The sequence below is a fragment of the Poromitra crassiceps genome (genome assembly GCF_964638095.1).
Source record: "Poromitra crassiceps genome assembly, chromosome: 12".
NCBI lineage: Eukaryota > Metazoa > Chordata > Actinopteri > Beryciformes > Melamphaidae > Poromitra > Poromitra crassiceps.
This window is the reverse complement of record NC_139632.1, coordinates 44,722,680-44,737,575: the sequence shown is the minus strand read 5'-3', so window position 1 is coordinate 44,737,575 and position 14,896 is coordinate 44,722,680. Positions and strand designations below refer to the sequence as shown.

At 48.2% G+C, this 14,896-nt stretch overlaps 1 protein-coding gene across 1 annotated transcript in view; it reads left to right on the top strand.

The window, feature by feature from the left end:
• LOC310786583 (receptor-type tyrosine-protein phosphatase S-like) overlaps positions 1 to 14,047 on the top strand; it is a gene marked incomplete at its 3' end in the record, with an annotated part of 381,361 nt that extends 367,314 nt beyond the window's left edge. Inside the window, 6 exon segments of the mRNA XM_083647811.1 lie at positions 1,001 to 1,179; positions 3,176 to 3,302; positions 3,614 to 3,739; positions 8,767 to 8,921; positions 13,021 to 13,156; positions 13,979 to 14,047. Of these exon segments, the coding sequence (XP_083503937.1) occupies positions 1,001 to 1,179; positions 3,176 to 3,302; positions 3,614 to 3,739; positions 8,767 to 8,921; positions 13,021 to 13,156; positions 13,979 to 14,047 (792 nt within the window).
• Positions 14,048 to 14,896: the final 849 nt, after the last annotated feature.

Genomic DNA, 14,896 nt, shown 5'->3' with positions numbered 1-14,896 from the left:
TTTGTGTGTGGTGCAGACTCGGCTTGTTAGCCCTGGTGTGAGAGCTTTGTGTGTGGTGCAGACTCGGCTTGTTAGCCCTGGTGTGAGAGTTTTGTGTGTGGTGCAGACTCGGCTTGTTAGCCCTGGTGTGAGAGCTTTGTGTGTGGTGCAGACTCGGCTTGTTAGCCCTGGTGTGAGAGTTTTGTGTGTGGTGCAGACTCGGCTTGTTAGCCCTGGTGTGAGAGCTTTGTGTGTGGTGCAGACTCGGCTTGTTAGCCCTGGTGTGAGAGTTTTGTGTGTGGTGCAGACTCGGCTTGTTAGCCCTGGTGTGAGAGCTTTGTGTGTGGTGCAGACTCTGCTTGTTAGCTCTGGTGTGAGAGTTTTGTGTGTGGTGCAGACTCGGCTTGTTAGCTCTGGTGTGAGAGCTTTGTGTGTGGTGCAGACTCGGCTTGTTAGCCCTGGTGTGAGAGCTTTGTGTGTGGTGCAGACTCGGCTTGTTAGCTCTGGTGTGAGAGCTTTGTGTGTGGTGCAGACTCGGCTTGTTAGCCCTGGTGTGAGAGCTTTGTGTGTGGTGCAGACTCGGCTTGTTAGCTCTGGTGTGAGAGCTTTGTGTGTGGTGCAGACTCGGCTTGTTAGCCCTGGTGTGAGAGCTTTGTGTGTGGTGCAGACTCGGCTTGTTAGCTCTGGTGTGAGAGCTTTGTGTGTGGTGCAGACTCGGCTTGTTAGGTCTGGTGTGTGCTAGACTTTCCCTCACTGCATCTGGCCCTGCACAACCCCACAAGCTGCAAAATAAAAGCTCAATATCACAGGATAATATCACAAACAGAAATGAATATTAGTATCAATATAATGCGGGGGAAAGGGAGATAAAGTGTTTTGATCAGTGTATTTTTGTGGCGTCTCTTTGAAGCTGCACCATCATGCGCGAGTGAGAGATCACATCAGATTAAGGTTGTGCTATACTTGCCACCATTAATAGTCTTTCCTTATCTTCCTTCCTTCCATCCCCCCTCCTCTCCAGCGTTTGGCCAACTCCAAGGCGCACACGTCGCGCTTCATCAGCGCCAACCTCCCCTGCAACAAGTTCAAGAATCGGCTGGTCAACATCATGCCCTACGAGACGACGCGTGTCTGCCTGCAGCCAATCAGAGGCCTGGAAGGCTCCGACTACATCAACTCCAGCTTCATCGACGGCTACAGGTGGGAAGTGGGGAGGTGTGTGTACAGTGTGTGTGTTGGGGTGGGGGGGGAGGTGTGTGTACAGTATGTGTGTTGGGGTGGGGGGGAGGTGTGTGTACAGTGTGTGTGTTGGGGTGGGGGGGAGGTGTGTGTACAGTATGTGTGTTGGGGTGGGGGGGGGGTGTGTGTACAGTGTGTGTGTTGGGGTGGGGGGGAGGTGTGTGTACAGTATGTGTGTTGGGGTGGGGGGGAGGTGTGTGTACAGTATGTGTGTTGGGGTGGGGGGGAGGTGTGTGTACAGTATGTGTGTTGGGGTGGGGGGGAGGTGTGTGTACAGTATGTGTGTTGGGGTGGGGGGGGGGTGTGTGTACAGTATGTGTGTTGGGGTGGGGGGGAGGTGTGTGTACAGTATGTGTGTTGGGGTGGGGGGGAGGTGTGTGTACAGTATGTGTGTTGGGGTGGGGGGGAGGTGTGTGTACAGTATGTGTGTTGGGGTGGGGGGGGGGTGTGTGTACAGTGTGTGTGTTGGGGTGGGGGGGGAGGTGTGTGTACAGTGTGTGTGTTGGGGTGGGGGGGGGGTGTGTGTACAGTGTGTGTGTTGGGGTGGGGGGGGGGGTGTGTGTACAGTGTGTGTGTTGGGGTGGGGGGGGGAGGTGTGTGTACAGTATGTGTGTTGGGGTGGGGGGGAGGTGTGTGTACAGTATGTGTGTTGGGGTGGGGGGGGGAGGTGTGTGTACAGTATGTGTGTTGGGGTGGGGGGTACCTGCTTATGCCTGTCAGGGATGCAGCGATACACTACTGGTTTCATTGGCAGGAAGTGACCTAATAGGGGGGTGTTTTTCTCAAATGGAAAAATAGCGGATTATATCTCAATCTTCTCATCAAATTTGTTTTTACAGTTGAGCTATTTAGCTAATGCTCTTATCTGAAATGACTTTTGGCGGCCATGGGCTCGACGTCTCGCTCAGAGACACTCGTGGCCCTTCAAACCGGAGGACCTGGGTTCAAGCCCGCATCTCGGCAAGCACCCGCCCTGCTGGAGTGTCCATGAGCAAGACACTGAATCCCCAAAAGCTCAGGATACGCGGGGTGTCCGGGTAGTACAGTGGTAGATTCCCTGCCTCCCAACACGAGGTTCGCAGGTTCAAGCGTCCACCTTACCTCCGGCTTGGTCGGCCGTCCATACAAGCACAATTGGCCGTGTCTGCGGGTGGGCAGCCGGATTAGGGGTATGTGTCCTGCTCGCTGCACTAGGGGGCGCCTGATCGGAGGGGAGGGGAACTGGGGGGTAATAGCGTGATCCTCCTACGCGCTACATTCTGCCGGTGAAACTCCTCGCTGGTAGGTAAAAAGAAGCGGCTGCACATGTGTCGGAGGAAGCATGTGCTAGTCTACAACTCTCCCCAGATCAGCAGAGGGGGTGGAGCAACGGCCAGGACAGAAGGGGGAATTGGCCGAGTACAATTGTGGAGAAAACGCGGGGGAATCCGGAGAAAGAAGACGAAAAAGGTCTGGATTCACAGTTAAGCCAAGTGTACTCTTTGAACTCTGAAGTGAAAAGAGGATTTCCCTCCACATGTTGTTCATAGTAACATGTAACAACACTCGCGTGACCTTCAAGTGATGATGTAAGAAGAAGAAGTGCTGAGGGAATAATAGGAGAAATAACAGAGAGGTTGAACTTGAAGATAGGAGCACATTAGGAGGCAGATAAGGAGAGGTGGATGGGATTCAGAGGTGAGAGGAGGACGCCTTCATTATTCAAGCAGCAAACTTCTTCAAACTGCTTTCATGTCTAACAATCCCCAAAATAATGACCCAACTCTCTGTTGTTTGTGCTCAGTAAAAGCAATGGATTTCTGCTCTTTGATATCAGCTCGAACTTTTAAGTTTGGTTCTCTAGTGGTATTGATTGATAATAGAGGCCTAATGGCTATGTGTGGCTGTGTGTGTGTGCGTCTGGCTGTGTGTGCGTCTGGGTGTGTGTGTGCGTGTGCGTGTGTGTGTATGTCTGCAGACAACAGAAGGCCTACATCGCCACACAGGGCCCTCTGGCGGAGACCACAGAGGATTTCTGGAGGATGCTGTGGGAGAACAACTCCACTATCGTAGTCATGTTGACCAAACTGAGAGAGATGGGACGGGTAGGACACACACACACACACACACACACACACACACACACACACACACACACACACACACACACACACACACACGTTTATACAACACATAATACATAACACATGCAAGTCACATACAAACACATAAACACTAAGAGAATAGTCTAACACATACCAGTATTTGCATACAGGGTTACATGGGTCCTTGAAATCCTTCAATGTTTTGTAAATTTGAGAAAGAAAATCTTTGTGTATGAATAGAAATTGAAGTTGGTCAGATACCTTATAACCTGTTCCTTGTCCCCACCCCCCCTACACCCCTCCCCAAACAGGAAAAGTGCCATCAGTACTGGCCCGCAGAGCGCTCTGCCCGGTACCAGTACTTTGTGGTGGATCCCATGGCCGAGTACAACATGCCCCAGTACATCCTGCGAGAGTTCAAAGTCACAGACGCCAGGGTAAGAGAGTGTGTGTGTGTGTGTGTGTGTGTGTGTGTGTGTGTGTGCGCGTGTGCGTGTGCGCGTGCGCGTGTGTGTGTGTGTGTGTAAACTAGGTTTAACCCCAAATAGGTTTGTGTGAGTGTGTGTGTGTGTGTGCGTGTGCATGTGTGTGCAATGTGTGTGTGTGCGTCACATGACCGTGTGCAGCAGTAATAGCACAGACTCCACACCTCAACATGCCTCTCTAGCGAGCTGGTCACGTACTTAATCACACAATTTGCCACACGGCGTGGGCCCTCAGATTGTGTTCAACTCTCCCCTCTCTCTTCCTGCACGGCGTGGGCCCTCAGGTTGTGTTTAACTCTCCCCTCTCTCTTCCTGCACGGCGTGGGCCCTCAGGTTGTGTTAAACTCTCCCCTCTCTCTTCCTGCACGGCGTGGGCCCTCAGGTTGTGTTAAACTCTCCCCTCTCTCTTCCTGCACGGCGTGGGCCCTCAGGTTGTGTTCAACTCTCCCCTCTCTCTTCCTGCACGGCGTGGGCCCTCAGGTTGTGTTCAACTCTCCCCTCTCTCTTCCTGCACGGCGTGGGCCCTCAGGTTGTGTTCAACTCTCCCCTCTCTCTTCCTGCACGGCGTGGGCCCTCAGGTTGTGTTCAACTCTCCCCTCTCTCTTCCTGCACGGCGTGGGCCCTCAGGTTGTGTTCAACTCTCCCCTCTCTCTTCCTGCACGGCGTGGGCCCTCAGGTTGTATTCAACTCTCCCCTTTCTCTTCCTGCACGGCGTGGGCCCTCAGGTTGTATTCAACTCTCCCCTCTCTCTTCCTGCACGGTGTGGGCCCTCAGGTTGTGTTCAACTCTCCCCTCTCTCTTCCTGCACGGCGTGGGCCCTCAGGTTGTATTCAACTCTCCCCTCTCTCTTCCTGCACGGCGTGGGCCCTCAGGTTGTGTTCAACTCTCCCCTCTCTCTTCCTGCACGGCGTGGGCCCTCAGGTTGTGTTTAACTCTCCCCTCTCTCTTACTGCCTCCTTTCTTCGTGCGCCGCTCGCTTTATTATTGTGTTGTTGTCTTTGCCCCTCTTTCATATTTAATCCCCCCCGCCGCCGTCGAGGCCAAAATGTTGTTTTTGTCGATGAAAAACAATCAAGGCACGGAAAGAAAGGAGAACACGCACTGCGTCGTGAAATAGAGGGAAAGACGCTGTTAGGCGGGAGACAGGTGAGTTTACGTGCAGAAACTTGAAGGTCTTGAAACACTTGGTAATCTGGAAACACTGGCGCTTGGTAAACTGAAATACTGGTTGTCTGGATCGAGAACTTCGACTTGGCCCACTCCAGCGAGTTGGCTGCTTCTGGTCTCATGGCATTGTTGAAAAATGTTCAGTGATGAACGCCAAGCAGGACTAACTATTAGGCAAGCCAAGCGGTGCCAATAAACGTCGTTGTCAAGCGCTATTGCCAAGTGCGCCGGGCCAAGATCCCTGAAGGTGAGTTGTCAGTCTCAGATGGTGACTTGTCAGTCTCAAATGATGACTTGTCAGTCTCAGATGATGACTTGTCAGTCTCAGATAGTGACTTGTCAGTCTCAGATGATGACTTGTCAGTCTCAGATAGTGACTTGTCAGTCTCAGATGATGACTTGTCAGTCTCAGATAGTGACTTGTCAGTCTCAGATAGTGACTTGTCAGTCTCAGATAGTGACTTGTCAGCCTCAGATGATGACTTGTCAGTCTCAGATGATGACTTGTCAGTCTCAGATGATGACTTGTCAGTCTCAGATGATGACTTGTCAGTCTCAGATAGTGACTTGTCAGTCTCAGATGATGACTTGCCAGTCTCAGATAGTGACTTGTCAGTCTCAGATGATGACTTGTCAGTCTCAGATGGTGACTTGTCAGTCTCAGATGGTGACTTGTCAGTCTCAGATGGTGACTTGTCAGTCTCAAATGATGACTTGTCAGTCTCAGATAGTGACTTGTCAGTCTCAGATGATGACTTGTCAGTCTCAGATAGTGACTTGTCAGTCTCAGATAGTGACTTGTCAGTCTCAGATAGTGACTTGTCAGCCTCAGATGATGACTTGTCAGTCTCAGATGATGACTTGTCAGTCTCAGATGATGACTTGTCAGTCTCAGATGATGACTTGTCAGTCTCAGATAGTGACTTGTCAGTCTCAGATGATGACTTGTCAGTCTCAGATAGTGACTTGTCAGTCTCAGATGATGACTTGTCAGTCTCAGATAGTGACTTGTCAGTCTCAGTTGATGACTTGTCAGTCTCAGATGGTGACTTGTCAGTCTCAGATAGTGACTTGTCAGTCTCAGATGATGACTTGTCAGTCTCAGATAGTGACTTGTCAGTCTCAGTTGATGACTTGTCAGTCTCAGATGGTGACTTGGCCAACAGGAATGAATGGGAAGAGAATGTTCAAGAATGACACCTCCAAACAGTCCAAACAGTGTTACACTGTAAAACATCTACATCTTAGCAGATCAATTAGTCTATTATTGAGGCCTCACTGGCAGAGTCAGGCAGAATGCTCCATTTTGTTCCTGGATAATGTCACCTGATTCACAAAAAGTCTCAATATGAAATAGTAGAACTAAATAGACCACTGGCAGATTCTTCTCAATTGTTTTAAGTGAAACAAGCTGTTAAGAAATCAATACAAGATTAAATTGTTCAGAAGGCTATTTTGTGAAGCGTGCATGTCAGTTTGTCAGGATTATTTTTTTCAACATCCAATCCCTCTCCTTTCCCTCCTTCGCTCCACTCATCCGTCAGGTCGCTCCATCGATCAGATGGCAGGAGTATCCCATTCAACATGGTGTCTCGTCACGGCAGATACACTATTGATTTGCTTTAACTGGGACCAACTTGTGCCGCACGCAAAATAACGACAAGAGAAAATAGACGATTGGAGTGGACAAGCTGTCACACGGTCATCAGGAGAGACTTTTTGTGTGTGTGTGTGTGTGTGTGTGTGTGTGTATTCGTCTGTGCCTCTACATTATTGTCATTGTTCAGCGAAGTTAAGAACTCCAGACAGTTCCACTCAACAGGAGCGTCAGCAGTGCCTATCTCATTTTAAAGGGGCGATAAGTAAAACTTTTATTGCCCCGTAGCACAAAAGACCATCGTATATTCCCGGGGGGGGGGGGGGGGGGGTCGATGGCATTTAATATATCCCCCGGGGGGGTCGATCAATACCAATGACTCAAAGATTACCTTGCCAGGACACTCACCATCCCCACCGGCGTTATGAGACAGTTCAGCTACAAAGGCTAAAATACCTCGTTCTCAAGCCAAAAAAAGCGAAGGACGAAGCATTATTATGACTACTACCGAATTTTGCTTTGTGGTGTACTCTCACCTCTTCACTACACATTTCTGTTGCGTCCAAGCTCTGTTCGTGAAAAATGAAGACAATGCGGAAGTGCCTCAAACCTGCATTCTTTCTAATGGCCAGCAGGGGGCGACTCCACTGGCTGCAAAAAGAAGACAGATTGCATGGAAGTCTATGGGGAAATTACTGTACTTCTCACTTGATTTATGACCGCAGTACACGCTTTCCTAATGAGTTTGTCTCAATCGCTAATTTCAAGTCGTCTTCAATCCATCATGATGTTCATTTTGGAAATGATGGTCACATTTAGAGTCAAATACATGACAAAGCAGCGGCGTGACTGACAGGTCACCTGTCCAGTGATCGCGCAACTCGCCGATCATGGGCCAATAGCAGGCGGAGCTGTGGCTCTGTGGGAAAGATCATGGGCCAATAGCAGGCGGAGCTGTGGCTCTGTGGGAAAGATCATGGGCCAATAGCAGGCGGAGCTGTGGCTCTGTAGCCCTTTTCCCACATGCGTACCGTAAAATTACCTGTAAGTCAATATCGGACATTTCCCTGAATTTCCCTTCACACCTCAGCGTTCGCAAGTGAGAATCTTGTCGTCAAATAGCCGGTATGTTGGGGGGCGGGGGAGGGGGGAGCTTATTTGGGGGGTCGGCAAAACTTGCCACACAATAAAATCACACTCGTTTGACTCAAGAGCAGCGTCAAGCCAGCGTAAAATAAACACAGCCGATTTCCCCCCTCCCCTCTGCTCGAGAGAGGGGAGCAGCCACACAGGACAGACACAGCGAAAATGTGGAAGTAGTTTGCTTTGATGTGCGCAAATGATTAGATGATGCACGCTGGAAGTGAACGTTAAGCAACGTGTGTACACCTCGCCCACATGAGAGAAGGACCGGTGTCGCGGAAAATGACTGGATCCGTTTCTCACTTGTATCCGCTATAGCGCATACCGCTCTTCTGACTTGGTCGAAACTGGTGAAATGTCCGCGATGACGGGGTCGCGCTTATACCGGCACGACTACTTTCTCACAAGCAGGCATTAGACCACGTTCCGGTCATTTTGCGGTACAAAGCGCATGTGGGAAAAGGGCTTGTGGGAAAGATCATGGGCCAATAGCAGGCGGAGCTGTGGCTCTGTGGGAAAGATCATGGGCCAATAGCAGACGGAGCTGTGGCTCTGTGGGAAAGATCATGGGCCAATAGCAGACGGAGCTGTGGCTCTGTGGGAAAGCCCTGGTCTGGCGCCAGCTGCTTCTGGCTCCAAATAACCAAGATGGCGATGGTCAAAATGCCAAACCCGAGGCTTCAAAATTGGAGTCCACAAACCAATGGGTGACGTCACTGTAGCTACGTCCATATTTATTATAGACCAACTGTTCCTACTGATCGCCAGAAGAGGTCAATAAAGGACATGAATTTCCTTTTAATACAGTATGCCACATGACTTCTGTTAATCAAACATGAAAGGTATCTGAAGCTCCTTATGAGTGCATACAGTATAGGTTTTGAGTCTGAATGGGTCGAGTGGAAATTCAACCCCTAACCCTTGTAGGATTAGTGCCTTGCTCTATGCATTGAGCTTCCGCAGGTCTACTCCATGACAGGAAACTGACAAAGATCTTCACTGACCACCTCTCTTCTCCTTTGCTTTGTTCCCCTCTATTCTCTATCTCTGTTCATTTCCTCTGTATTTTCAGGATGGCCAGTCCAGGACAGTGAGGCAGTTCCAGTTCACTGATTGGCCGGAGCAGGGCGTGCCCAAATCTGGGGAGGGATTCATTGATTTCATTGGCCAGGTGCATAAAACCAAGGAGCAGTTTGGACAGGACGGACCAATCTCAGTCCACTGCAGGTAAGAGGCCCCGCCCTCATGTTTACCTGCATTTTCTTCACTACACTGCAGTAAAAGTCCACATTAACAGGTAATTTAAAGGCACAATTCACCCAAAAATGTAGATTCTGCCATATCTACTTCCCCTCATGACAGTGTAAACACAGGTGAAGTTTGTCCATATAACACACAGGGAGGTTGCCAGCACAACCCAAGAGAAAATCACTCACCATTGACTTCAGTCAGTCAGTGACTGATTTTCTCTCAGGGTCATTTTTGGGACAACTGTTCCTTTAACAAGTCATTTAATCTAGTTTTGAATCGTAAAATGCCAATGTGGAAAATGGCAATACACTGCAACTTTTCCTGAAAAAAAGTGGAGTGGTATGACTTATTTGAAGGCACTTCCACTTGTTTCACTTTAAACTGCATTCCACAGGCAGACTTTGCCTCTTGTTGAAAGACTCAAGAGGAGATTAAATCACTTCTTAAGGTGGGTATATATTTTGTGCAGCGCAGCACCTCCTACGGTGCAGCTCTAACAGCATCATCAGATACAAACCTCTGCTTATTGCCACTGCAGTACACTGACACCGCACCGCCACAGGCCCATCGCCTCCATAATTGATAAGGTTGAGATGCGGCGTGGCATTTGCAAAGGGGAGGGGCACAAAATGATACAGCCATTCTGCCCCTCCCCCCCCCCCCCCCCCGCCCCCCTCGGTGGTATCTTCCAAGGTAACCTTCGTCATTAACTTGACACGCCGGACTTGGGGAGAAACCATAATTTGGAAGTGGCGACTGCTTTTAATATTATGAATCATTTTTGCAGAGTAGGTGTCACCTCTCTCACACTGACATCATTAAAAACATGACATCATCTGCCCTGTTTTAAGAAGCAATGATGTCACCAGCCATCCAATGCCCCCTTGGGGGTTGTAAGCGGTGTCAGGGAAGCTCCAATAAGACTGAGTTATTCCTCTCCTCGATAGGGCTATTATTAGAGGGAGAGAGAGACATGTTATTAGAGGGAGAGAGAGACGTGTGGGCTTATTGCAGACATAAATAGGCCTACAGTCCGTACTGTGTGACTTTAGTGAAGAGCAGTGTTGTGCAAGTTCACACTTCACAGGAGCTAGCTCAAAGTTCAGCTCACCCACATTAAAATGAACTAGTTCACCTTCTTAGTTCACAATTTGGAATTTTGAACTAAGTTCACACTCCCCAAAAATGAGCAGTTCAGTTCATGAGCAGTTAATTTCTTAGTTGTGCCTCATCACCCCCCCCCCCCCCCCCTTTTTCCTTTGTTTGTTCTTTTCCCTGCCCTGTATTTGGGGCTGACCTTTATTTGTTTGTGACAACCCGCCCCCAGCCATTATTGGCTTTTAATTGACTACTGGCCACTATTAGAGGAAATACGGTATCCTTTTAAAGGTGTCCATTTGTTTTCATTTTGTTGAGTCAATCCGTTTGGAGGAGTAGGCATCACTTTTGTCAGAAGACAGATAAGTCATTTTGGAAAGAAACCCTTCAGTTGAATATTGATTTGAAAAAGAGAGTGACTGGGCATCAATAATCTCCTGCTCTCCCTCCCTCTCCTGCTCTCCCTCCCTCTCCTGCTCCAGGCTTTGTCACCTCTGATTGGAAAGCTTACACCTTCCTCTCCTCTCGCTCACTCCCTCTCATCTCTTGTCGCCCGCCTCACCCGTCTGTCATCCTTCACTCTGTTTCTTAATCCCCTCTCTCTCTTCTTCTCTTTCCTTTCTTCTGCTCTCTCTTCTTCTTCTTCTTCTTCTTCTTCTTCTTCTTCTTCTTCTTCTTCTTCTTCTTCCTCTTCTTCTTCTTCTTCTTCTTCTTCTTCTTCCTCTTCTTCTTCTTCTTCTTCTTCTTCTTCTTCTTCTTCTTCCTCTTCTTCTTCTTCTTCTTCTTCTTCTTCTTCTTCCTCTTCCTCTTCTTCTTCTTCTCTTTCCTTTCTTCTGCTCACGCCCTCTTCTCTCCCTCCTCTCCCGTCTTTTCCCTCCTCAGCTGCTATCTAATAGACCCACGTGCTTTTTTGTCATTAATTGCCTGATTACCTTCTCTGAATGGGGACACCAAATCCTCTCATTCTGTGACGGCTCGGCAAGCCTTCAGATTTGGAAAGCCTATCTTATTCCAGGAGAGAGAGAGAGAGTCCGAGAGAGAGAGAGAGTGTGTCCGAGAGAGAGAGAGTGTTCGAGAGAGAGAGAGAGAGAGAGAGAGAGAGTGTTCGAGAGAGAGAGAGAGAGAGAGAGAGAGAGAGAGTGTGTCCGAGAGAGAGAGAGTGTTCGAGAGAGAGAGAGAGAGAGAGAGTGTTCGAGAGAGAGAGAGAGAGAGAGAGAGTGTGTCTGAGAGAGAGAGAGTGTCCGAGAGAGAGAGTGTGTCCGAGAGAGAGAGAGTGTTCGAGAGAGAGAGAGAGAGAGTGTGTTTTGGAGAGAGAGGGAAGCTCTGATTGAGTTTAAGAACTCATGTGACAAGCTGTGACCGACTCCCAGAGAAGAGGCTTTGGGTTGAGTAATAGTGCAGCGTGGGGGAGGTCATAGTGTGAGGCTTGTGTGTGTGTGTGTGGGGGGGGGGGGGGGGGCGCTCCTAAGAGCAGAGATATTAGAATCAGAATCACTTTTATTGCCACAGGGTGCAAGATTACATACAAGGAGTTTGTCTTAGTGTCTGTATGCAGCGTAGCGGTCATGTCAATATTCAGATAAAGAAATAGGAAAAACAACAAAAAGACAATCACAACATTGCAAGTGCAGTCCAATATTATACAATATATACAGGAGTGGAGGAGTGTTCAGTAGGCATAAAATATGACTATACTTTTAACTACGCGTTCACGTGTGCATGATGGCTGCCTTGCGTGTCTGTTTTGGGGCGTACGGGACGGGTAGCGTTACTTTGGATAGGACCTGTACAACCGAGGCTTTAAACGGACGCGAGATACACACGCGAACACATAGCCAAAAGCAAGTACAGCATATCTCCGGCCTAAGGCTCTTGAGAGGTTTGGAAGCTCAATATCATCCCCTCAGAAGCTGGGCTGGTTCTTGGAGTTCCGTTATCTTTTCAATTTATTCCCAAATGAGAGGATAAGTAGCTTTTGTTCCACTGTCGGTTTGATCCCCCCCCCTCGCTCCTCCCCCCCCCGCTCCTTGCACACAGACAGACAGGTGTGATCCCCCCTCCAACCTCCCCCCCCCCTCGCTCCTTGCACACAGACACACACACACACACACAATTTCTGCAAGCAACCGTCATCTTCACTCTCCATCCAAAGAAATGGCATGGAAGCCCAAATAAATCTGTTGTCATATCAATTATTGTTCCTTTGGTGAAGCGGAAGTCATTTCACAGCAAAGCAGCTTAGAGAGGCAGGCCTCAAGTATTTCAGGATCCCAGTTAAGACTCAGACCCTATTTCTGGAGAGCGGTGGCGAGGAGAGGTTTTGTAACGCGCGCGGGGGAGGGGGAGGGGGAGGGGGGAGGAGAGCGCGTGGACGTGTGTTTACGGGGGTTCATTTTGTGTCCCACGAGGACGTGGGCGTACATCAAAGTGGATTCACAGCAAGATTACCTCCGTGCCGTCATCATCATCGTCGCTGAACCTGCTTTAAAAGCGTGCGGGAAGCAGGAGATGACTGTCCTTCAGGGCTTAAAGCTGCTTGTTTCAAAAAGAAATACAACCATGTTATCAACCTAAATGACCAAGTGAGGCTGCACCTACCCACTCACCAAACTGTTAGGCAGACGCTGTATATTCACCCTGTTGGCCCAAAGGACATGCTGGTGTTGGGTCTGGACATGGTCTAATCAGAATGTAAACTCTGTGAATTTAAACACTTTTTGCATGAGTGTATAGCCTACTGTGTATTGTGCTGTGTTCATTGTGATGTCCTGCTGTAGGAGCCCAAGACAAGTTTCCCTACGGGACAATAATCAATATGTGGATATGTGTGTGTGTGTGTGTGTGTGTGTGTGTGTGTGTGTGTTTGTGTGTGTGTGTGTGTGTGTGTGTGTGCGTGTAACAATGTGTGTGTGCGTGCGTGTCTGTGTGCGTGTGTGTGTGTGTGTGTGTGTGTGTGTGTGTATGTGTGTGGTTGCAGTGCCGGAGTGGGTAGGACCGGGGTCTTCATCACCCTCAGCATCGTCCTGGAGAGGATGCGTTATGAAGGCGTGGTGGACATCTTCCAGACTGTCAAGATGCTCCGCACACAGAGACCAGCCATGGTCCAGACTGAGGTCAGAGCTCTCACACACACACACACACATGCACACACACATTGTCTATGTACAAATAATAAAAGAATGTTATTATTTTGGGTGGCAGTAGGGCTGTACTAGGTTTGAATCATCAGTGTGTCACATCTGGTTAGGAGATCTAGAAATGTTGGTAATGCTATAATAACTGCGTGCTATGAAGCATTATTTATGTATTAGTAAATACTTGATGCATCCATCAATACATATTAGTAATTTGTGTTGTATCAGTTTCCTGTAGGGAAAATAATTATGAGACTTTTGTGTGAATCTTGAGGTACTGGACTGGTACTTCACGTATTGCCAGCCTTTCAATCTAATTAGTAAATACTTTTTAAGGCATAGATAGTCCTCACTTTATATGAGGTGAGGTCACACAAAATACTCAACTAACAACTAGTAAATGTTTTCTAGCTACCTTATTAATGCCGGAACAAGGCGTTATGAATGATGAATTTAGTATTTACTACTTAAACAATGCTTCATAGTGTGTAATTATTATAAAGTCTTAGCAAATTTTTAGCTGCAGCCAATTAATTCAAATCTACTCAATTCAGTTCAACTCAATAAGGAATTACCATTTTATAATGTGTCTTTATTTCTGTGAGTACTGCGTTAAAAACCATCAAAAACAAACAACTATGCACATAGACAACTCCCCGTACATACAGAACAATGAGTTTAGAGTTGATGTGAATTATTTTCAAATGGTGGATACATCTGGGGGAACATAACTAACAAAACTATTATTGGGATGTTTCTTTACTTTTTCTGAATGTTGTTTTTGTGTTTTTTCCCCTACAGGATGAGTACCAATTCTGCTACCAAGCGGCTCTGGAGTACTTAGGAAGCTTTGATCACTATGCAACGTAAAAAGCCATCTTGTCCCCTCCAGAATCCTGTCTCCCCCCTCACCAGTCTCCTGAGCCATAGAAACTCGCTTGAAATTTGAAAGCAACGACAACACCAATGTCCCCAAGTAATCCAAATAACTCCAAACAGGATCTAATTGTAGAGTTTTAGAAGAAGACGCCGCCCCATTTAGGCAACCAAACCGTTTAGAATAATTCCAATTGGACTTAAGGGACCCTTGGCACAAATGAGGAACAGTTGCCCATCATCAGGAAACCAACAAACTGACGTCCTCATCGCCCGAGGAGAGGAACCAAAAGCTGTGGCTCAACCTGTGGGGCGGGGACCGATCAAAGTGTCAGACTGCTAACCTTACCTCAAGTGTTTCAATGTGGAGGACATTGTAAACATTTCGTGGACATTCTCTTCTCAAAAATATCTACGTGGTACGACGGCAACAGTGGGACGGACGATGGAGAAAGCAACGGTGACTACGCAAGAAATCAATGAGAGGCAGATGGATGTAGCCTAGACGGGGTGACTCTATCGTTTTTTGATAATGTGATGATGGGGTTAAATGGGGGGAATTTTCGGGTACTTTATCAACATTTTTCGTGAGTGATATCTAGAGAAATGACCAAATTGTGGTTGCCTGTGTGAACACGAATGATTGTCTCCAAACGTTGGTCACCCGAACAAGAAACAACATCATCGAAACAGTGGAAATGAGACTAGCACGAGAATACTCCCATTTGGCATCAAATCAACCCCGAGTTTTTACTCTGCCCTACTAGTGGTACGCCTCATTCGTCTGGAAAAACACCCACAACTACTGATGTAATCATCACATGACTGCCTGTTCTGAGACGG